The sequence below is a fragment of the Schistocerca nitens genome, chromosome 1 (assembly GCF_023898315.1).
Source record: "Schistocerca nitens isolate TAMUIC-IGC-003100 chromosome 1, iqSchNite1.1, whole genome shotgun sequence".
Classification (NCBI taxonomy): Eukaryota; Metazoa; Arthropoda; class Insecta; order Orthoptera; family Acrididae; genus Schistocerca; species Schistocerca nitens.
The window spans coordinates 592,819,948-592,845,814 of NC_064614.1; the positions used below are offsets into that span (position 1 = coordinate 592,819,948).

General features: G+C 36.5%; 1 protein-coding gene across 4 annotated transcripts in view; it reads left to right on the forward strand.

Annotated features, from left to right (window-relative positions):
* The window catches only part of LOC126256014 (proton-coupled amino acid transporter-like protein pathetic), a 374,111-nt gene that overhangs the window by 334,338 nt on the left and 13,906 nt on the right, over positions 1-25,867 (forward strand). For all 4 annotated transcript variants that reach the window (XM_049955447.1, XM_049955449.1, XM_049955450.1 and 1 more), the window contains 3 exons: positions 4,480-4,564; positions 20,844-21,119; positions 23,131-23,309. In XM_049955447.1, the coding sequence (XP_049811404.1) occupies positions 4,480-4,564; positions 20,844-21,119; positions 23,131-23,309 (540 nt within the window). The remainder of the gene's footprint in view (positions 1-4,479; positions 4,565-20,843; positions 21,120-23,130; positions 23,310-25,867) is intronic.

A 25,867-nucleotide genomic window follows, 5' to 3' on the forward strand; every position in this document is an offset into this window, starting at 1 on the left:
ATACTGCTGCATCCATTTTCATTAAGCTGCCACTCAAATTCAAAAATCTTAGCAGTAATCCATGTGCTTTCAAATCGAAACTTAAGAGTTTCCTCATGGGTCACTACTTCTATTCTGTCGAGGAGTTCCTTGAAAAATTAAGCTGATTCTCATTGTATTGCTGATAGCGTTTGCTTATACTTATGGACTGATTTTCTTTCAGGTTCATGAACATTTATTTTTATCTGTTATTACTTATATGTTGTAAGTTCATGTACTGACACGTTCCATGACCTTGAAGATTTGCTCCTCAATTTGGTCATACGGAACTTGACATGAAAATAAATAAATAAATAAATAACTATTTATATCCATTGCTGTGCACTGATGACACGGTTGTTGTTGTTGTTGTCTTCAGTCCTGAGACTGGTTTGATGCAGCTCTCCATGCTACTCTATCCTGTGCAAGCTTCTTCATTTCCCAGTACCTACTGCAACCTACATCCTTCTGAATCTACTTAGTGTATTCATCTCTTGGTCTCCCTCTATGATTTTTACCCTCCACGCTGCCCTCCAATGCTAAATTTGTGATCCCTTGATGCCTCGGAACATGTCCTACCAACCGATCCCTTCTTCTTGTCAAGTTGTGCCACAAACTCCTCTTCTCCCCAATTCTATTCAATACCTCCTCATTAGTTATGTGATCTACCCATCTAATTTTCAACATTCTTCTGTAGCACCATATTTCGAAAGCTTCTATTCTCTTCTTGTCTAAACTATTTATCGTCCATGTTTCACTTCCATACATGGCTACACTCCACACAAATACTACCAGAAACGACTTCCTGACACTTAAATCTATACTTGATGTTAACAAATTTCTCTTCTTCAGAAACGCTTTCCTTGCCATTGCCAGTCAACATTTTATATCCTCTCTACTTCGACCATCATCAGTTATTTTGCTCCCCAAATAGCAAAACTCCTTTACTACTTTAAGTGTCTCATTTCCTAATCTAATTCCCTCAGTATCACCCGACTTAATTCGACTACATTCCATTATCCTTGTTTTGCTTTTGTTGATGTTCATCTTATATCCTTGCTCCTTGTATTTTACCCCTGCCAACTTCAGAATTTGAAAGAGAGTATTCCAGTCAACATTGTCAAAAGCTTTCTCTAAGTCTACAAATGCTAGAAATGTAGGTTTGCCTTTCCTTAATCTATTTTCTAAGATAAGTCGTAGGGTCAGTATTGCCTCAAGTGTTCCAACATTTCTGCAGAATCCAAACTAATCTCTGCCGAAGTCGGTATCTACCAGTTTTTCCATTCATCTGTAAAGAATTCATGTTAGTATTTTGCAGCTGTGACTTATTAAACTGATAGTTCGGTAATTTTCACATACCTTTCTTTGGGATTGGAATTATTATATTCTTCTTGAAGTCTGAGGGTATTTCACCTGTCTCATACATCTTTCTCACCAGATGGTAGAGTTTTGTCATGATTGTCTCTCCCAAGGCCGTCAGTAGTTCCAATGGAATGTTGTCAACTCCCGGGGCCTTGTTTCGACTCAGGTCTTTCAGTGCTCTGTCAAACTCTTCACACAGTATCATATCTCCCATTTCATCTTCATCTACATCCTCTTCCATTTCCATAATATTGTCCTCAAGTACATCGCCCTTGTATAGACCCTCTATATACTCATTCCACCTTTCTGCTTTCCCTTCTTTGCTTAGAACTGGGTTTCCATCTGAGCTCTTGATATTCATACAAGTGGTTCTTTTTCCTCCAAAGGTCTCTTTAATTTTCCTGCAGACAGTATCTATCTTACCCCTAGTGAGATAAGCCTCTACATCCTACATTTGTCCTCTAGCCATCCCTGCTTAGCCATTTTGCACTTCCTGTCGATCTCATTTTTGAGACGTTTGTATTCCTTTTTGCCAACTTCATTTACTGCGTTTTTATATATTCTCCTTTCATCAATTAAATTCAATATTTCTTCTGTTACCCAAGGATTTCTACTAGCCCTCGTCGTTTTACCTACTTGATCGTCTGCTGCCTTCACTATTTCATCCCTCAAAGCTACCCATTCTTCTTCTGCTGTATTTCTTTCCCCCATTCCTGTCAATTGTTCCCTTACGCTCACCCTCAAACTCTCTAGAACCTCTGGTTCTTTCGGTTTATCCAGGTCCCATCTCCTTAAATTCCCACCTTTTTGCAGTTTCTTCAGTTTTAATCTACAGTTCATAACCAACAAATTGTGATCAGAGTCGACATCTGCCCCTGGAAATGTCTTACCGTTTAAAACCTGGTTCCTAAATCTCTGTCTTACCATTATATAATCTATCTGATACCTTCTAGTATCTCCAGGATTCTTCCATGTATACAACCGTCTTTTATGATTCTTGAACCAAGTGTTAGCTATGATTAAGTTATGCTCTGTGCAAAATTCTACCAGGCGGCTTCCTCTTTTATTTCTCACCCCCAATCCATATTCACCCACTATGTTTCCTTCTCTCCCTTTTCCTACTCTCGAATTCCAGTCACCCATGACTATTAAATTTTCGTCTCCCTTCACTACCTGAATAATTTCTTTTATCTCATCATACATTTCATCAATTTCTTCATTATCTGCAGAGCTAGTTGGCATATAAACCTGTACTACTGTTGTAGGTGTGGGCTTCGTGTCTATCTTGGCCACAATAATGCATTCACTATGGTGTTCGTAGTAGCTTACCTGCACTACTATTTTTTTATTCATTATTAAACCTACTGCTGCATTACCCCTATTTGATTTTGTATTTATAACCCTGTATTCACCTGACCAAAAGTCTTGTTCCTCCTGCCACCGAACTTCACTAATTCCCACTATATCTAACTTCAACCTATCCATTTCCCTTTTTAAATTTTCTAACCTACCTGCCCGATTAAGGGATCTGACATTCCACAGTGGACTGTTTGAAAGGAGCAAATTATTTCCCAACTATGGACATGTGGCAAGGCTACTGGCAAATCAAGATTGATGAGGATCACTGAGAAAATACTGCCTTCATAGGACATGATGGCCTCTATGACTTTAAAGTTAGGTCATTTGGATTGTGGAATGTTCAAGTCCTCTTCGAACATATGATTGGAAATCTTTGCTATCTAGATGACGCTGTCATTTTTTCAAATACTTCTGAAGAACATATAAGCACCTGACAACTTTATTGAAGTGTATTCAGACTGCAGACATTTGCCTGAATCCAGGAATGTGTCTCTTCATCACTCAAGAAATAAAAATCTTGGGGCACTAACAAATGGCTATAGGGTTCATCCTAATTCAGAGCAAATAAAAGTAGTCACAGTTTCTCTGATACCTTGCAAAACCCATGATTTGAGAAATTTCTTCATAATGGCTCATACTACTGGCAGTTGATAAAGGACTTTGTGCCAAGGCACATCTCATGCAAGAACTACTCCAGGGAGATGCCAAATTTTCCTGGAATAGGCTGCAAGAAATCTTTTCCTTGCTCTTAAGGAGGAGTTAACATGTTCTCTAGTTCTAGCATTGTATGACAAAAATGTTGAGACAGAGCTTCACACAAATTCAAGCATACATAAGCCAAGTAAACAAGAATCTGTGCTAATACTAGCATGCAACTGACTTTGTAGTCCACGTGGTTACACCAGGAAAGCTACAATTCCAATGACACTGTCCAGTGCAAGCAATATTGTTGCTACTTATTGTGGAATCATGGATCAGTCCAACATTTGACCATGAAGCAACTATTCATCTGTCATACAAGAATCTGGCAGGGGTACCAGCCACCCATAATTCGATCAAATTTCTGGCTGATGTCACCAGAGCCAGATGAACTCTCCCACAACCAAGGACTGATGACCTTGCTGTTTATTCCCTTAATTCCCAACCAACCAACCAACTATTACATGGAAATATTCAAGTCTGTGCACTCACAAGCTCATATTCTGGTGAAGGGTTAATGATCTCCATGAAGAGTTACAGAAACTGATACATGGTAGCAAATCCCATTACAAGATGATTTTGTGATTTTGGTAGAAAAGTAGGACAGAAACTAAACAAAGATTTCTCACTGGGAAACCTTGGAGATGATACAGCAAATGTCAGAGTTCAAATATTAGTAGAATTTTCTGAAAATATATTTTTTTAGATAATAAATCCGTAAGACAACACAGAGATTAAGTATGAAAAAAGTTAATACCCTGACCTTCAAGTCAACACAAATTATTATAAACATATCATCAATGTAGCTGTTGAGCAACACAAAAACCTGCAAAATACGATGTACTTCATTGGTGCTATGTGTGCTGTAAAAGTTTAGTGGGGCTGTAATTGTTTGCAGGAAGCCAAAGTTTCATGAGAACTTAAATTACATTTTTCTGTTAGTTTTTATGCTCTACATTGAAATGACACTTAAGAACATCAAATCTGCATCAAGAAAACTCAATTTTGTGGTCATAATTGATGATGTTTGATTATTTACAGGATCACCATCATTATAGGTTTGTTTGCAACATACTTCGGCACCTGCAGTGTGTACACAGTCATTGTGGCCAACAACATTCAACAGGTATGTCCCGTCATCAAAGGTATATTACAGACCAAATTTGCAAACTAAATGACTTTCCCCTCTTTTAGTTGAAGCAGTAATCAGTTGAATTGTACTGATAATAAAATTTCTCAATTAGAATTTATTTCAGATCATGTTTCTGATCTTTTCCCATTTCTTTGCCTAATCCTATCTACTATACTAGTATGAGAGGGTGACAGAATGTGCACAGTAAAATTTCCCAAGGCTTCCTAACTGATTCTACATTAATACCAAGGTTAATGTTTGATAATGACTGAGATTAATCCCAGTAGCTGGGGCACTTAGGGTAAATACTCAGTTTAGGTGTGGTAAAAAATTTAGTTGTTGGAACATAACAAAGCGTGCATGCAAACCCCCTGCCATTACCCCAAACCCCCAGCTCCACCATGGTTTCACTATGAAGCATCATAATGGGGCATAAATCCACTTAACTCATAGAAATAATGTGATTCTCTCAAATGCTCAGCTATCCTTATAAAGCCTTTGTCAGTGCCTAGATTCAGAAAAGTGCTTAACCATGTAGGAAACTTTCAGAAAAATAACATTCCATCAAGGCTTTCTAGATGTAACATATTGGAAAATAGTGAATGCTTCTTCCATAAACATTTATCATTGAAACTGCGTATAGTAGTAAATATATAAATATAATAAGAAAATTAATTCCTACAAATATTACTTAAATGGAAGAAGCCTTGTGATAACATTGATTGGGATGCAAATTACTTTCAAACATTGTGGAAGTTGCAATCTCTTTGTTATGACCTAATGACAAGTGTGTGTGTTTATTTTCACTCCTTGTTATCTTGTACAGTTATCTTCTGAGGCAATGGCTCTAAAGTAAAAAATGAACAGTAGGAATAATGTGTGAAGTAAGTAGCCACACATATTGTAGAGTGGCCTTCTTAAGGTTTTCCAAATTCCAACACGCATTTCCCAATACATTTACTCCTTAAAAATATTTGTTGCTGGTAATTAAAATCAGTTTCACCTTGTGAATTACTCAGTCACAATACATGCAGTCCTTGCCTCATTGTGTAGGGTTGAGAGTCAAATTGTGAACTTTGATGGAAAGATATTAAATGAATTCCTGTCTAACACAAAACAAAAAACTGGGAATCCCCAGCAGTTTAAAATACCATTTAAAACCTATCTCATTACTCTCTCCTCCTTTTAATTATCTGATTATCTAGGTTCAAGGGATGAACACTCCTTCAGCTTTTTATTCTTTTTTTGTGTAAAACATTGTCATAGGCTTCTGTAGAGCCATAAGACTTTTTTTTGACTGCATAAATGCATTTCCTGTCTACATGTGAACATTCTGGTTTAATTACATTCTATTTTTGTATCTGTATTTTCAGTTTTAGTTTCTCTCAGAGAAATTCCTGTAATAAATGGTCAAAAAAATTCATGCATTTGATTTTGTGCAAGCTAACAATACAGAAATGTCTGTGATAATATCTGATCCATGCACATCTGAGGTAGAAAACTGATGTCAAACAATAGAAACTTGGCAACACAGTAATGACATGTATGACCATTACCTTCATTCAATGGTATTGATAGCAATCAAGGCTACAATATTGAGTGTGACCTGGCAAAAATAGCATCTGCAACGAACCGTACAAATGTTGGCTTGGCTCCTGCTTTCATGTGGTATGATCAGCCCCAATTGAACAGTTCTGTCAGGAGGGTCAATATGGAGCTAGATCAGCTGCTACGGGTGGCTACTTTGTCAGGCGTAGATTTGGTTCCTGTTGATGGTATGGGTAGGTGGGACTTTGCAAGACATGGCCTGCATCTCAATAGGAAAGGGAAGGGTAAACTGGCTGAGCTCATAGCAAAATCCTTAAGGAAGTGCACTGAAACTCATGGGAGTCCTTTTTTAGGCTAAGATCAATGTTCAGTCATCAAACATTGATTGAAATTACACTTAATGGGAAATTCAGACAGGCAGGTACTAGAGATGTTAAAATATCACAAGATTCTCATAAGAGTACAGTGAAAAATAATGTTAGTATGTCACAAGATTCACATAAAAGCACGGTGAAAAATAATGTTAGTATATTGCAGCAAAATATAAGGGGATTAAAAAACAAAGTAGATGAGCTTCTTGTTTGTTTAGAAGATTTAGAAACTAAGGGTGGAATAGATGTACTATGCCTATCTGAACATCATATAGTCACAGGTATGGAAATGGTAAATGCAGGTGGATATAAGCTTTCAGCACAAGTAGAGACACTATGGCGAGAGGAGGAGTTGCCATATATGTTAAAATCTGTAGTAGTGTGAAAAATGTGGAAATTAAAATTTTTTGTGTTGAGCAACACACAGAAGCACAGGCATGTGAGCTTAAACTAGATAATGGCAGTTTTATAATTGTAGCCGGGTATAGGTCCCCACAAGGAAATTTTGAACTATTTTTGAAAAACTTGGATTCTTTGTTGTGCTATCTGTCAGACAGAGGAACGCAAATTATTGTTTGTGGATATTTCAATCTATATTTTATGATAGAGTCCGCTAGAAAGCTTGACCTTGAAGTATTACTTGGTTCTTTCAAATTGACATCAGTTATTGATTTTCCTACTTGGGTGGTACAGGAAAAGCAGCCCACTGGTAGATAATGTTTTCATAGACCAAGATAAATTAATCAAATAAAAACGTTTCCTGTTAAGAAAGGTCTGTCTGATCATGATGCACAGCTAGTTATAGTATATGACATAGCTCCATACAATAATTCAATACAGTCCTCCAAAATAGTGCATTCAATTAACGATTTAACAACTCAAAATTTTGGGGAAAACTTGCAACAGTTAGACTGGGATGAGATGTACAGGGAACATGATGCAAATTTAAAATTTAAGCTATTTCATGATACTTTTGTGAGTATATTTGAAAACTGTTTCCCTAAGAAAACAGTGAAATGTAATTATAAGTAACCACGTAAAAAGCCATGGCTTACTAAAAATATAAAAATAGCTTGTGAACAGAAAAGGGAAATGTATCTTATAGTTAGGAGGAGTAATAATTCTGAAACAGTGAAACATTATAAAAACTTCTGCACTGTATTAAGAAAAGTTATTAAAAAGTCCAGAAGTATGTGCATTATGTCTAAGATTAGCACATCTGATAATAAAATTAGAACAATTTGTAATATTGTTAAAAGGGAAACAGGTCAACCCAGAGTACAGGAAGACTGTATTTCTATCAAACTGAATGAAAAGTTTGTTAACAAGAAGTCAGAAGTAGAAAACATTTTTAATAATCATTTTTTAAGTAGAGCTATTCATTAGAAAATGCAAGGCAGTATATGGGAGAGGCAGTACCTATGCAATTTGATAGAATTGAAATTCAATGCACCTCTCCTCTTGAAATTAGGAAAATAGTAAATTCACTCAAAAGTAAAAGCACACATGGAATTGATGGCATTTCCAGCAGAGTACTAAAAGTGTGTTCCCAACAAATAAGAAGGATTCTCAGCCACATCTCAAGTAGCTCACTGAAACGGTATTTTTCCAGATAGACTGAAATACACTATTGTTAAACTATTGCATGAAAAAGGGGATAGGTCTGATGCTAACAACTACTGCCCAATATCACTTTTGACAGCTTTATCCAAAATTCTTGAAAAAGTAATGTATTCAAGAGTAGCATCACATATTTGTAAAAATGAAGTACTAACAAAATGTCAGTTTGGTTTTCAGATAGGCTTTTCAACAGAAACTGCTATGTATGCTTTCACTGATCAAATATTAAAAGCATTGAATAACCAAACATCACCCATTGGGATATTTTGTGATCTCTCAAAGGCTTTTGATTGTGTGAATCATGAAATTCTTCTAGATAAACGTAGGTATTGTAGTATGAGTGGGACAGTGCACAAATGGTTTAATTCCTACTTAACTGGAAGAATGCAGGAAGTTGAAATTAACAGTACAGATAGTCTTCAAAAATCAGCAGAGTCCTGTAACTGGGGAGGTATCAAGAATGGTGTCCCACAGGGTTCAGTCTTGGGTCCCCTATTGTTCTTAATATATATTAACGACTTGCAACTCTATATTCATGAATATGCAGGGCTAGTTCTTTTTGCTGATGATGCAAGTAGTAGTAGTAGTAGTAGTAGTAGTAGTAGTAGTAGTAGTAGTAGTTTATTCATCCAGAGACAATTTACATTGCATGGATTTCGTCAAAAAATACATAGTATATATATATACACACATATAGGGTGAACAATACTATACAAAATACAGATGTGCATAGTAGACTACATAACATCAGACCACATTGAAATAGCATGTGCAACTTTGATTATTTACATTGATGTATGAGAAAGACTTTTTACATGGAATACACAGTTGATATTTAGATATAACACATACAATTCTAGCACTTTTGTACATATTATTTATTTAGATCATAGCAACAGTCAGATAAAAATTACTATTGGCACAGAGTACATAAATATAATTGTTTAGTATGAAGCTATTCCAGGTATTCTTTTACACTATAATAGCAGTTGGTCATTAAAAATTTGAATACTGCTTCTTTAAATGAAGACAGTTTTTTTTACTTCTTTTATCTTTACTGGTAGTTTGTTATACAATCTGCTTCCTTGTATGTTTGTTTGTTTCTGCGCCAAAGCCTTGTTAACTCTTTTTATATGTATGTCATTGCACTTTCTTGTGTTGTAAGTATGTAGATCCGAGTTGGATTGGAAATTGTTAATATTTCGTTTTACATTAATTACACTTTTCTGTATATAGAGGCACGGTAGGGGTAGAATATTCAGCTGTTTAAATAATTGATTTGAAGGAGTTAGCCTTGAACTGTTGGTAATTATTCTAACAGCTCGTATTTGTAGAGTGAAGATGGTTTTGTAGTAATCACACCCAAAAAGTAAGAATCAGCTGAGGAAACTGAAAATAATGTCTTTCAGAAAATTATTAAGCGGTTCTCTGAAAATGGACTCTCACCAAATTTTGAGAAAACACAGTTTATATAATTCTGTACAGTAAATGACATAACACCATTGATAAATATAGATTATGAACAGAAGTCTGTTTCTAAGGCAGAGAATACTCTAAATTTCAGGGAGTGTGCATTGATGAGAAATTGAATTGGAAGAAACACATCAATGATCTGCTGAAAAGGGTAGGTTCAGTTACTTATGCTATTAGGATTATTGCAAATTTTTGTGATAAACATATCAGTAAATTAGCCTATTATGCCTACTTTCATTCACTGCTTTCATATGGTATCATATTTTGGGGCAATCTGTCATTAAGAGAGGAAGTATTCATTGCACAGAAATGTGTAATCAGAATAATAGCTGGAGCCCACCCAAGATCACCTCACAGACATTTATGTAAGGAATTTGAGATATTCGCAGTATATATTTACTTATGAAATTTGTCATTAACAACGCATCCCAATTCAAAAATAACAGTGAAGTGCATAGCTACAACACTACAAAAAAGGATGATCTTCAGTATTCTGCATTAAATCTCAGTTTGTCACAGAAAGGGGTGAATTATGCTACCACAAAAATCATTTGCGAAATAGTATTAAAAGTCTGACAAATAGCCAAGCAACATTTAAAAGCAAATTAACTGAATGACAATTCCTGCTACTCAATAGATGAATTTTTAGATATGAAGTGGTAACTGTAAAAAAAAAATTAATTAATTAATTATTTTGTGTAAAGAAAACTGATGTTAAAGTGACACGTTCCACATCATTACAAAATGTCATATTCATGATCTATGGAACAAGGATTAATTTATTTATTTATGTAACATAAGACAAAAGAGCTGTCCAGTTGCCACAGTGAGTATGGTATTAAGTTAAAAATTGGAGATAATAGGTTTGGTTCCTAATATAGTACACTGGCCCAAGTAGTTGCAGTTATTCTGGCAAGTGGTTTTTTATTCACAGTTCAGAAATTACTGCATATCCTGTACAAAACATGTGCAATTACTTAATGCTAATACAGAAATGAGGATACAGTGGTTTCACTAGTAAACTTTTAAATAAATATTTTGCTATAAACAGACACTCAGTCCATCAGTATTGGATGCCCCTTCTTCAATTATTTACTTCTCCCTATGATCACATAACTAACTGTTACCATTTTCTTTCTGACCTACCTCTACTTTTCCCTTGCTGCACTATGTAGTTCATATTTTACTTAAGCAGTGAGCCTTTATATGTATAATCTAAACAGATTACCATAGTGTATTATTGTTTTGCTGCACTTCCATTGCTAAATGTACACTCAAATTTCCACTTTACATGTATACCCATTCCCAGGTGCAGCACATGGTTTCCATGCTGGGGAAGGCTGCGAAATTTATCAATTGGAACTAAAACAAATCTTGAGCTATGCTACAGATCAGTCTTCCATCACAACCAAGGTTTCAGGTGACAGACAGGAGCAGTACAATATCAAATCTATCCAAAAGTTTACATAATGTATCTTCTTTTCATTCCATACTCAACTATTAAATAACACCAAAAGTTAACTCCAAAGAAGGAATCTTAGGGTTTAATGCCCCATAGAATTAACTCCCAAATCATATCTATAGGTAGCATATTTATCTACCAACTTCATGTTTCGTGACACTTCATCACAATGAATTGTACAAAAGTACAAATTTTGAAGAGATCTTAGCTTCACTTCATGCTTAATGTTTTTCCTGTTTTGAGTTCTAAAATTGAGATGTTTATAGTTTTTATGTGTTCAATCTGCAGCATTCATGAGTTCATGCAATGCTGCAGAGACATTTCTGTGACATAATATGTCTTTTGCTATGACTATGATTTCTCAATGAATAAAAAAATACCAAATTGCAATCAAATCAGGCAGTAATGTACAAAACTATCTTGCAGTTAAGTGGATCCATATTTCCTGGTATGTTTACACAATGGGAGAAACTCGCTCATGAGAGAGATCTCTTTCATGTACATAACATCTAATGAATGAATGAATGAATGAATGAATGAATGAATGAATGAATGAATGAAATTTTATTGTCGTTTAGCTATTACAGCAATTGACAAAGTCAAGTTACACATATACAAGTTATACAGCATATATACATGGGTACAATATGTGACATAAGTTTTACATAAAATACAATATTTAAAATGAAATAATATGAAAACATTGCATCATAACTGATTCAGTTAAAGAAATTATGCTACGCTCTCCAAATCGGTACCACTATGATATTTTACAGTCGTAAAATTCCTGAAGTGAGTAGTATGGTTTTGCAGCTAACCAACTGAACAATTTGTCTTTAAATACATCAAATGGAGCTTCTACCCATTCTAGTGGCAAATTATTAAACATCTTCATACCCACCACTTTGTAGCTGTTCAATGACTTGGATAATCTGTAGTAAGGTATGTCAAGATTGCTACTATTCCTGGTTCCATGAAAGAGTACATCTCTTCTACGCTGGTATTCTGATAAGTTGCTCTTTATATGCAGTAGGGCAGTGTAAATATACATGTTTATCACAGTTAATATTTTTAAGTTGATAAACAGTGGTTTGCAATGGGCCAGTTTATCACTGTTTGTGATAATTCGAATTACTTTCTTCTGAAGTACCAGAATGTCCTGAAGGTGTGAGCTATTGCCCCATATTAAAAGCCCATAAGATATAATACTTTGAAAAAAAGCAAAGTAGGCTGATCTTACATAGGCCGCAGGTACATGGTTTATTAAATTCTTTAACAAATACACCACTCTAGACAGCCTTGCACTAATGTATTTAATATGTGGCTCCCAAGTCAGTTTAGTATCTATAACAATACCTAAGAACTTAACACTATTCTTGAAGTCTTCTGCTGGCGGATCTCTCAAACTAAATACAATCTTTTGAGTTTTACTTTCATTAAGCAGGAACCCATTAGCTCGGAACCAGACTGATGCCTGTGATATTGTGTCATTTGCCACAGTTTGGAGCATATCAATGTCTGAGCTGATATTGAAAAAACTGGTATCATCTGCATAGAGAATGGAGTGAGTATTTATGTAGGATGGTAGATCATTTGTCATTAGGATAAATAGCAGAGGTCCTAATACTGAGCCTTGTGGCACACCGCACTTAACTTCAGCTAGCTGTGATCTCTGTTTACCAATACAAACAATTTGTCTACGGTTGCTGAGGAAAGATTCAAAAATGTTGTCGACTTCACTGTTTGTGATTCCGTAATAAACTAGTTTGTTGAGGAGTGAAATATGCTCCACAGAATCGAAGGCTTTGCTCAGATCACAAAATGTAGCCTGAGCAAAATTTTTTCTTTCATAAGCATTAAGCACTTTTTTAATCAGGGAGTCAATGGCATGGACTGTGGATTTGCCCTTCCTAAAGCCAAATTGTACCGGAGTAATAATGTTATTACATGTCAGATAATCACACAACTGGGAGTAGATGATGGATTCCAAAACTTTAGATAAAATAGGTGTCAGGGATATTGGGCGATAGCTAGATGGGCAATTTTTGTCTCCTTTCTTGTAAATGGGCACTACCCTGGATAATTTTAATACTTCTGGGAATACTCCTTCAATTAGACATCTATTTATACATTTAGTAAGAGGATATACTATGCAGCCAATTATCTTTTTTAACATATTACAAGAAATACCATATATATCTTCACTATCAGAGGGTCTAAAGTTATTTACAAGAGTTAAAACAACATCTGGTGTGAACTCTGTTAAAAGGAATTTATCGTTCAGGGTGTAGTCTACATTATGGTATTTAATGAGATCAACAACAGTCTCTTGTGGCCTCACAATGCTTTCCCTAATTTGGTTAACAGATTTTATACAGTAGTTATTAAATTCGTCTGCTGAAATTACTACCTCAACTTTCTGCTTGCTTTTGGCCACTGAATTTATTATAGTCCATGCTTTTCTGCATTTATTTTTTGATGACTCAATGCTGACTAGGTTATGTTGTTTTTTGGCCTCATTTAAAGCATACTTATATTCTTTTTGTGCTCTTGAGTACCTTTGTTTAGCCATATCAGTTTTCGTAAGTCTGTAAGAATCTCTATACAACAACAACCTTCTTTTCATATTGGCTAGTTGAGTGGTATACCATGGACTCTTATCCCTATGTCTATTACTGTTACTTTTAGGGTTAACTTTACATTTGTATTGAGGGCAGTTAGTCTCGAATATATTTAAGAAATAATGAAAAAATCTATCAAACAATGTATTGGCAGAGTTGAAGAACATACTTCTATTAAATTAATTAAAAAGTTTTAGAATCTTTTAGAAACACTCTACTGTGCACTGAACTGACACAATATATTTGTCTATCCCTACACAACTCCTGCTCCCAACATCTTACCTCATGACACATATCCCTGAAATAGATCTAGATGCAAGGTGTGTCCCATACATCCTTCCACCACCACCTACTCCAGTCTGGTCACAAACATCACATATCCCATCAAAGGCAGTGTGACCTGTGAAACCAGCCATGTGATCTACAAATTCAGCTGCAACCACTGTGCTGCATTCTATGTGGGCATGAAAACCAATAAGCTGTCTCTCTGCATGAACAGCTACCAGCAAACTGTGGCTGAACACACTGGCAAACATTACATCCTTCATTTCAATGACTGCTTCACAGCCTGTGCCATATGGATCCTTCCCACAAACACCAGGTTTTCTGAATTGCAGAGGTTAGAACTTTCCCTGTTATATGTGCTACGTTCCCTCCTGGCCTCAACCTTCAGTAGTCATTGTCCTCACCCACCCAGCCCCTTTCCTGTTTCCATTCCAGCATTACACAGCCCTCATTCCACCATCACACCCAGTCTGTTTACTTCTCTTCTTTTGCACTGTAATGACATTAACTAACATTTAATTATAACTAAGCATACCAAGAATTACGCATTTTTGATACATTTTCAGCATATTATCGTCTTTCATGACATGCAAGCTATGATGAACAAGACACAAACATTCCTTAACAGCCATTATGATGTTCCCTGTCATTTTATTACAACAAATCATACCAATGACTTGCTTTCAAGAAACCCTTAATGTTCTGGCACTCTGAAATAGCATATACTCATAGGATGCAAGTTTTAATGTAAAAAAACACCATATATGGGCTTGTAACACTTAGGACCGAAAGGTATCTCAAGTTCTACCAGTGATGTAGATGATATGCATGACAGCTAGGCTCAAGGATCTGAGACTTTGGGAAACAAAAAAGGAGCTGTACTCTGTAGAAGCCTCACCCCCAAACCTTTGCTAAATAGAGCAGGCAGAATTTAAAGACACTGCCTTGAGACTAGCTACCGCCTGTTCAAAAATCATCTGATACCATATAGAAACTGTTCCAAAAATGTTGAATGTCATTACATGAATTTGTGTCAGAAATATTTGAAATGCTTCCTGATAATTTAAATTCTGTAACGCAAAAGAAAAGTTTGGAGTAGGTATTAAAATCCATGGAGAAGAAATAAAAACTTTGAGGTTCGCCGACAACATTGTAATTCTGTCAGAGACAGCAAAGGACTTGGAAGAGCAGTTGAACGGATGGACAGTGTCTTGAAAGGAGGGTATAAGATGAACATCAACAAAAGGAAAACGAGGATAATGGAATGTAGTCGAATTAAGTCGGGTGATGCTGAGGGAATTAGATTAGGAAATGAGACACTTAAAGTAGTAAAGGAGTTTTGCTATTTGGGGAGCAAAATAACTTATGATTGTCAAAGTAGAGAGGATATAAAATGTAGACTGGCAATGGCAAGGAAAGCGTTTCTGAAGAAGAGAAATTTGTTAACATCGAGTATTGACAGGAAGTCATTTCTGAAAGTATTTGTATGAAGTGTGGCCATGTATGGAAGTGAAACACCATATATGGGCTTGTAACACTTAGGACCGAAAGGTATCTCAAGTTCTACCAGTGATGTAGATGATATGCATGACAGCTAGGCTCAAGGATCTGAGACTTTGGGAAACAAAAAAGGAGCTGTACTCTGTAGAAGCCTCACCCCCAAACCTTTGCTAAATAGAGCAGGCAGAATTTAAAGACACTGCCTTGAGACTAGCTACCGCCTGTTCAAAAATCATCTGATACCATATAGAAACTGTTCCAAAAATGTTGAATGTCATTACATGAATTTGTGTCAGAAATATTTGAAATGCTTCCTGATAATTTAAATTCTGTAACGCAAAAGAAAAGTTTGGAGTAGGTATTAAAATCCATGGAGAAGAAATAAAAACTTTGAGGTTCGCCGACAACATTGTAATTCTGTCAGAGACAGCAAAGGACTTGGAAGAGCAGTTGAACGGATGGACAGTGTCTTGAAAGGAGGGTATAAGATGAACATCAACAAAAGGAAAACGAGGATAATGGAATGTAGTCGAATTAAGTCGGGTGATGCTGAGGGAATTAGATTAGGAAATGAGACACTTAAAGTAGTAAAGGAGTTTTGCTATTTGGGGAGCAAAATAACTTATGATTGTCAAAGTAGAGAGGATATAAAATGTAGACTGGCAATGGCAAGGAAAGCGTTTCTGAAGAAGAGAAATTTGTTAACATCGAGTATTGACAGGAAGTCATTTCTGAAAGTATTTGTATGAAGTGTGGCCATGTATGGAAGTGAAACACCATATATGGGCTTGTAACACTTAGGACCGAAAGGTATCTCAAGTTCTACCAGTGATGTAGATGATATGCATGACAGCTAGGCTCAAGGATCTGAGACTTTGGGAAACAAAAAAGGAGCTGTACTCTGTAGAAGCCTCACCCCCAAACCTTTGCTAAATAGAGCAGGCAGAATTTAAAGACACTGCCTTGAGACTAGCTACCGCCTGTTCAAAAATCATCTGATACCATATAGAAACTGTTCCAAAAATGTTGAATGTCATTACATGAATTTGTGTCAGAAATATTTGAAATGCTTCCTGATAATTTAAATTCTGTAACGCAAAAGAAAAGTTTGGAGTAGGTATTAAAATCCATGGAGAAGAAATAAAAACTTTGAGGTTCGCCGACAACATTGTAATTCTGTCAGAGACAGCAAAGGACTTGGAAGAGCAGTTGAACGGATGGACAGTGTCTTGAAAGGAGGGTATAAGATGAACATCAACAAAAGGAAAACGAGGATAATGGAATGTAGTCGAATTAAGTCGGGTGATGCTGAGGGAATTAGATTAGGAAATGAGACACTTAAAGTAGTAAAGGAGTTTTGCTATTTGGGGAGCAAAATAACTTATGATTGTCAAAGTAGAGAGGATATAAAATGTAGACTGGCAATGGCAAGGAAAGCGTTTCTGAAGAAGAGAAATTTGTTAACATCGAGTATTGACAGGAAGTCATTTCTGAAAGTATTTGTATGAAGTGTGGCCATGTATGGAAGTGAAACATGGACGTTAAATAGTTTAGACAAGAAGAGAATAGAAGCTTTCGAAATATGGTGCTACAGAAGAATGCTGTAGATTAGATGGGTGGATCACATAACTAATGAGGAGGTATTGAATAGAATTGGGGAGAAGAGGAGTTTGTGGCACAACTTGACTAGAAGAAGGGATCAATTGGTAGGACATGTTCTGAGGCATCAAGCAATCTCCAATTTAGTACTGGAGGGCAGCGTGGAGGGTAAAAATCGTAGAGAGAGACCAAGAGATGACTACACTAAGCAGATTCAGAAGGATGTAGGTTGCAGTAGGTACTGGGAGATGAAGAAGCTTGCACAGGATAGAGTAGCATGGAGAGCTGCATCAAACCAGTTTCAGGACTGAAGACCACAACAACAACAACAACAATGCATTATTGAAAAATGTATTTTAACATATATGCCTAAGAGCTTTTAACTATGAGCTGGGCCTGCTCCTTCCATCGATTAGTACCAAATAGCATCTTTCCAGTTTCATGACCATTACTTTTATTGCTTGAAAAATATATGGTTCTTGTAGAGTGGTAGTAGCCTTTTCAGTAGTTGGAGGGGAACAATCTGAATGATTGACTTATCTGTCCTTCCAACTTTAACCAATATGGCCTTGCTATGTTGGTACTGCAATATCTAAAAGCAAGGGGAAACCACAGCTGTTATGTATCCTTAGGACATGTAGTTCTTCTGTATGGTTTTATAATTATGACATTCTCATGGAAGAAACATTCGCAAGGTAAAGTAGCCCCCACCCTCATTTGGCACTCTATTCAAGGGCTACTCTAGAGGGTGTTATCAGAGAAAAACAAGTCCACCATTCTGTGGTTTGGTGCATGGGATGTTAAATTCTTTAATTAGGTAGGTATGTTAGAAAACTTAAAACAAGAAATGACACATGGAAAGTAAACATACTGTAAACTGCTGGTTATCAGCCCAAAATGAAATAGGGATAATGTAGAAATAGGTCTAGTAATTAATAGGGAAATAAGAATGTGGGTGAACTACTATGAGCAACATAGTGAATGTGTCATTATAGCCAAGATAAACACAAAAGCAACACCCACTTCAACTACGCAAGATTCATAATAGCTGTACGTATTTCAGAGTTAAACTGTTGAATGAATTGTCACCAGAAGCCCACACTACCTCATTAAAAAACCTTCAGAAATGTTATACAAAACTGGCTAAGAAATAAGGCATTTTATGCTACAGAAAATACTTTGATTGTGCAACAGATGATCTTTAATTTTAATTACACTCATTGTATGTCTGTTCCCAAATCTATATGAGTTAATTGTGAACTTATTATTGTCTTATTTTCTTATATGTATCTTTGTGTATAATTTATATCTAAAAACAAAGATGATGTGACTTACCGAACGAAAGTGCTGGCAGGTTGATAGACACACAAACAAACACAAACATACACACGAAATTCAAGCTTTCGCAACAAATGGTTGCTTCATCAGGAAAGAGGGAAGGAGAGGGAAAGACGAAAGGATGTGGGTTTTAAGGGAGAGGGTAAGGAGTCATTCCAATCCCGGGAGCGGAAAGACTTACCTTAGGGGGAAAGAAGGACAGGTATACACTCGCATACACATACATATCCATCCGCACATACACAGACACAAGCAGACATTGACAAATGTGGAATGTTTCCCTCTATTATATTCATATCATTAATTTGTGTATAATTTAATTTGTACAAACTATTGACATGAATAGCATGCAAAAGGCTTGAAAATTGAAATAAATATTCAAAATTAAATAAGTCTTACTGACAGAAACAGATTAGGAAGTGTCACTATTGCTGTCCATGCAGAAAAATATTTGATGACAGCAGAATTAGAGAGGATATAAAATGCAGATTGACAATCTTAAGAAAATTGTTTCTGGCGGTATTTATCTGGAGTGTAGCCTTCTACAGAAGGGAAATGTGGGCAATAAACAGTTTAGACAAGAAGAGAATAGAAGCTTTTGAAGTGTGTTGCATGTATTCCTCACAAACAGTTTACTTCATGAGCTACAAAATATTCCATTTCATATTTAGGAGAGGTTATGGTTACAACACAATGTTACACCCTCAGGCTTGTGAAGCAATATGTAGAGGTATTTAAGGAGAGCCTACCCCAGGAAATGGCTCAACCGTTATGACATTTTACAACCTCCACACTCACTTGACTGAAATCCACTGAGTGTCTTTCTGTTGAGACAGTGCTGCTATTGTATCTTCAGATGCAGCTATGATGTGCAGCTAATCACTAAGGGTGTGTAGGTGCCGGGAGGTAGCTCTGAACTTCTATTGGGAAGACAATATATGTGTCATGAAAGACCTGTTGCAATGGTGAGACTATTCATAGTATTATAGTTGACTGATGAAGTGTGACATTTTGGCAGTCACATTTTATATTCTGTAGAGTATATGATGAGCAGATTCTGAGTTGCTCAAATATGAATTTTGTTTAAGCCTTTGACAGCTATGGACTGGCACAGCAATTAAAGCATGCTGCCCTAAGAGCAGTTGATTGCTACAGTGGTACCAATGTGCATGTAATGCAGTGCACTGGTTACAAAAGTTTTGCAGCATACATTTGTTTATTTTTTTTAGTTGTGGTGAAATAAAAGCATCATTTGATCATAGTGCTACTAGTAGGGTCTTGCCACTCCATATCATTTACTTTGAGCCCAACAGGTAGCGCTACAATGTTTTTGTAGACAATTTTCATCTCAGTTTGTGATTTGAACCCTTTTGGCAGTCTTGTGATACTGTTTGTAGTTTTCTATAAATCCAATAAATGTTGTTTCAAAATAAAGTTCAACGTTTCAGTGACAGTACTTTTGATAGACCAGTGCCACTCTATTCAGTCTGCCGTAGATCTAACAGATGACTTTCATTGATTTTTTGGTTAATCCATGTTTTCCTATTTTGCTGTGAGACTATATGGTTGTTATGGACTGGAGTAAATATTTTAAATAAATGTTCTTAAACCTTCCCAGTGCCTGTCCAAAACCCAAAACACCAAAAAAGTTGAGACATGACAAGAATTTATCAGTATTCAACACCCAATGCATGAGAAGTCTCACACATAGTAAAGCTAACTTCTCTACATTGATTAGTTTTATAGCTATTTCTGTCCTGCAACAGGCAATTTCTAACAGACTATTACTCTTCACAAATATTTACATTTTTCTGATGAATCATAGGCTTCCTCATCATTAAAATACTGTACTACACAGTTTAAGGGTGTGCATGGTTTAAGAAACAGTACTGCAGTATTATACGACAGAACAAAATTAGTAAGCAAAAATAAAGATAGCTATACCCAGAAATGAACCTCCACACCTTATATAAAATAGCAAGATGTGCTGCTCACTGTACTCAGTGGCCACCTCTGTCGTACTATACTGAACGAGGATAGTTACTATGGATTTTGTTACAATGTTATCAAGTCTCAATTCTTTGTCATCCATGCAAAGGATGAATATTTATTACAGAAAATTTTGCATTGTTAGTCTACAAACACTAGCACTATTTAAATATGTGATATTTTTCTCCACTATTTGTCTTATACTTTGCAATCCTCTGTGATTATTTTAATGAAAGTGAACTGTAGAGAAAATGAAGGGAAATTACAGCAGAGTGGAAGGGAACAAGAACCAGAGTGCAATATGTAAAAATTTAGTATCGTGGTTTCAGTTTTAATAAGTTCTTAAAATAGATCCATGTTACAATCAATACATTGGTACTATGATTTTAGCATAATTTACACGGAACATTTGTAGTATGTCTTTCAATTAATAGAAGATACTGAGTTGGCTGTCTCTATTTTTGTAGGTAGTGGAGCACCACACAAATTCAACAGTAGACCAACGCTGGTACATAGCAGGAACACTGCCACCACTTCTCCTGCTTGGCTTTGTACCCAACCTGAAATGGCTTGCGCCAATATCCATGATTGCCAATTTATTCATGGGTGCTGGCCTGGGTATTACAGTGTATTATCTGGTCCAGGACCTACCATCTATTTGGGATCGTGTGCACTTTGGCCACCCTTATGGCCTGCCTCAGTTCTTCAGCATTGTCATTTTTGCCATGGAAGCAGTCGGGGTTGTAAGTATGTATTTTAGTGTCTTGTAATTGCCCCCCCCCCCCCCCCCCACTCACCCTTTTTCTCAACCCATATTTCTGTTCCCATCTACTAGTTTCCATCACAGTAATTTTTCCAGTTATGCATTTAAATTTCCTTTCAGTGTTACCTGTGGACTAACTAAACTACTCATATAGAGAATCAAAATGACAAATTGTTAGCCACATCAGAGATAGTTGTCTGCTGTGCAACAAATTTCAGATGAAAAAGTTTAAAAATATAATAACAACTATGTTTTGGAAGTAGCAGACCAAGTCCTGTGCAACAGCAGTTTTCTTTTATCAGGTTCACTGCCAGAGTATAAAACTAATTATTGAATCACATAACAGATGATTTGAATCAGTCATGATGCTGCTATCATCTCTAAAATGAATCTCATAGGTGTATGTCATTGTTTTCTATTTGTTTGTTATTTACTAACCTCAGTACTATTTGGCCTTTGTTCTTGGAGTGTTTTATTTTTTTATAAGATGGGAAGAAAATAAGAAGGGAAGATTTTACAGTAATGTTAATAAAATAGATTTAGCTCTAGTTTATGGGCTGTTCTCTCCTTTTTGTGGCACAAGATGCGCTAATACCCTGTTTTGTCCTATCTCCCTGTCCTGTTTGAGTATACCCTCATATAACTTAGAGGAAACAGTAGTACCAAAGGTCTTAGGAATACACTATTGAAAAAAAAGTTTTATTTCTCATCTACAGTGTCAGTCTACCAAATTCAATCAAATTGTTCTTTCTGTGATGTCTTTCAAAACATTCTGAGTGAATTGTGTGTTAATCTATCATTACTTAAACATAATTGTTATGGTCAACATTTGAACACCATGCTGAGAAAATTATATTTTTTCCTTTACATCCAAACCACATAATGAAGTTTGGTTGAAAAATAAATTGCCAATGAATGAAGTGCTATGTGCTAAAACTCTGTTTGGGAAGTCTGGTGATAAGAAAATAAGCACATGCACTTGCAGTGGTTTGCAGAGTATAGATGTAGATGTAGAAAAGCTGGATATCAGCATACCTAGTCACTAGTATCTGCCAGAAAGTAAACATGAAAGTGTCATAACAAGTACACTGTAATTAATTTCATGTAACCTTATTAATATGCTGTTAACTTCATGATTCCAAATTTAAATCATATCAAAGACTTCCATAATTGTGGTACAGATTTCAAAGAATTTTCTGACATGTAATAAGTGTAATACTTGGAAGGGGCTTTCTTTGGCATAGCACTAACTCAACTTCCTATAAATTTAGTCACTCTTCCCAGTCCATGCCATCACCCCCTCCCCATCTCACACCTTTTTATCTGTCTCCTCACTACCAATCCGCTAGTTCTGTGATACTGTGTTATTAATTTGTATCAATACAGATATATCTGACAAAATTTGAATGTTATTCTAGGGTGGTTTGCTTTCTTTTCATAACATCATGCACTTATTGAACCATTTCCTTGATTATACTGTGAAACCTCCAAAATTAAAGGTATTCAGTTTTATTCTGTAAGGCATACATAGCATACCTATCTACACAGGAGAGCACACTCAAGTAATAAAACTGTAATTCTAGAAATTTATTTCTTATGGATTTTATGTTTTGAAATATTCAGAATCAACCCACCATCTCATGCAACTGTGAGCATCCTCAATTTGATTTATTTGTGTTTATAATATTAACCCAGTATGTAACACTACCTGCATGTTTTTACTGTTGCTTTCAGTGTATACTGATGCTAATAATGCCTACAATCTTTTAATTATTGAGTTTAATTAAATTTTTGTGATTATTAACATTATACACTTGCTAAAGCTGTTGTGACTTGGAAGAAAAATTAGTAAAAAACATTGGTGCATTCAGATGGCATTTAGAAAGTTTAAAAAACACTTTAAAACCATGTGAATACAGAGCTACAAATCATATTCCCGAGACATACCTGGTTCAAACAACTAACAGTTAATGCAACCTTCTTGTACACAGGTAATGCCACTTGAGAACAACATGAAGACTCCTAGGCACTTTCTTGGATTGTGTGGTGTTCTTAACCAGGGCATGACTGCAATTTGTTTGATTTATACACTGATTGGGTTCCTTGGATATCTCAAATACGGTGATGCTACTAAAGGCAGCATCACACTCAACTTACCCGTGGAGGAAATGTAAGTATTAAATCACATTCATTAACTTTCATAGATTATATTCCATTAGATATGTTATTAACCCCAGAGACCCATAGTGAGGAGATTATTGTTGATGTGGAACATTAAAGAATACACCTTTTATACAAGAAATAATTTGCATAAATTTAATGAACAGTCCCCAGATCCTAAGAGAAGAGATCTCAAGGATATGGATCAAATCAAAAATATTAAAACACATTTTCATTCCCATTTTAATACTGTTTCCATGTTAATAATACAGTTACCAGATACATTTAAATATATACATGCTAAAGTACCCACAATAATGCCTGTACTACCATATTTTGGCATATATTATGAATTTAAAAGAATTTATAATGTTTATTTACAGCAATTATATTCTTGCATTAAGATGTTCAGAATTTTAATTAGTTCTGCTAAGAAATTTGTCACTGGATTGGCCATAAAAATCACAAATAAATCTCAAATAAAAAATGTATCTTCCTGTACAACTGACAACTGATTGGAGCAAACTAAATGACTTTAATGTTTTGTGTAGATTATTCTTACTAACAGAATTGTTTACTGCTGACCGTAAAGATAACACAGCTACTTACCATAAAGATGACACACAGAGTTGCAGAAAGGCATGACAAAAAAACTGTTACACTTGTGAGCTATTGGTCAAAGCCTTCTTCAGCAAAGAAAACACACACATATGAATACTACCAAGCACGCCTCACACACCCATGACCACTATCGTTGGCCACTTTGGCCAGAATGCAGTTGTGTCACAGCAAATGCAAGCAGCAATCCACAGTGAGACAGGGAAGAGGGAGGGTTAGCAGGGTATGAGTGAGGGGAGAGAAGAGTGATGTCTGGCAGTGTGTGCAGGGACAAGGCAGAGGCATGACAAGACTGCCACCAGACGCAGTGTCAGGAGGATGTGGGGCAGGGAGAGGGAAAGGGGGGGGGGATGGGTGGGAGAAAAGGAGATGAGCAGGGAAGGGGAAAGATGGGTGGTTGTGTTGGCAGAGGGTTGCACACAAAGAGAATGAGGGGCATGAATAGGGAGGAGGTGACAGGACAGAAGGAAAATTGTTGGGTGGAGAGTGTGGGGACAGTAGGTTATCATAGGTTGAGAATGGGATGATCTTGGGAGAAGAGAATGTGTTGTAAGTATAACACCTGTCCATACAGTTCATAAAAGGCTGGTGCTGGAGGGGAGGATCTAGAGGGCCTGCATTGTGAAGCAGCCATTGAAATCAAGTACACCATGCTCAGCTGCATGTTGAAATTCCTTACCTCCAAATTTGCCTCACCATCCTTCCCCATGTCCCTTCCTAAGAACACTACTTTTCAGCAGAAGAAAGGACAGCCATACACAGCCTCAAAACAAGATCATGACCTAATCATATTACCTGCAGACAAAGGCTCCACCACTGTCATTATGAATCGCAGTGACCACCAGGCAGAATGCCTCTGCCATTTATCTGACTCCTCTACCTATAAACTCTGCCAGAGTCATCCCATCCTAGAAGTCCAACATAACTTCTAGTCCCTGCTTAAAGCCTTAGATCCTTCTCAGAACATCTCCTCTGAATCCATTTTCCTCCTCACCACTATGACACTTCACCCACCCACTTTCTACATGCTTCCCAAAATCCACAAACCCAGCAATGGAGGCTGTCCCATTGTAGCTAGTTATTGTGCTCCCACTGAAAGAATTTCAGCTCTCATAGATCAACACCTTGAATCCATTGCCTGAAATCCAGCCTTCCACATCAAAGATATCAACCACATACTTCACCAACTCTCTACCATCCCCAACCCTTTACCTTCTGAAGCCATGCTTATTAGTGTTGATATGCCACTTTCCTATACACCAACATCACTTATGCCCATTGTATTGTTGCTACTGAATTCTACCTTTTCCAATGTCCTTCATGTTCCAAAACACTACCTCATTGCTCATATATCTTACTAACTGCATCCTGACACATAACTCCTATGAAGCGAAGGTGATTGTTGTTGTGGTCTTCAGTCCAGAGACTGGTTTGATGCAGCTCTCCATGCTACTCTACCCTGTGCAAGCTTCTTCATCTCCCAGTACCTACTGCAACCTACATCCTTCTGAATCTGTTTAGTGTATTCATCTCTTGGTCTCCCTCTACGATTTTTACCCTCCACACTGCCCTCCAATACTAAATTGGTGATCCCTTGATGCCTCCGAATATGTCCTACCAACCTATCCCTTCTTCTAGTCATTGTGCCACAAATTTCTCTTCTCTCCAATTCTATTCAATACCTCCTCGTTAGTTATGTGATCTACCCATCTAATCTTCAGCATTCTTCTGTAGCACCACATTTCGAAAGCTTCTATTCTCTTCTTGTCTAAACTATTGAAGCGAAGGGATATAAACAAATCTGTGGCAAAGCCCTGGGCACCTACGTGGCACTCTCCTAAGCTAACCTGTTTATGGGACACCTAGAGGAAACTATGCTAAGCTTAGAAAACCCTTAACCACTGATCTGGTTCAGGTTCAGCATTGATGATATCATCATGATCTGCACTG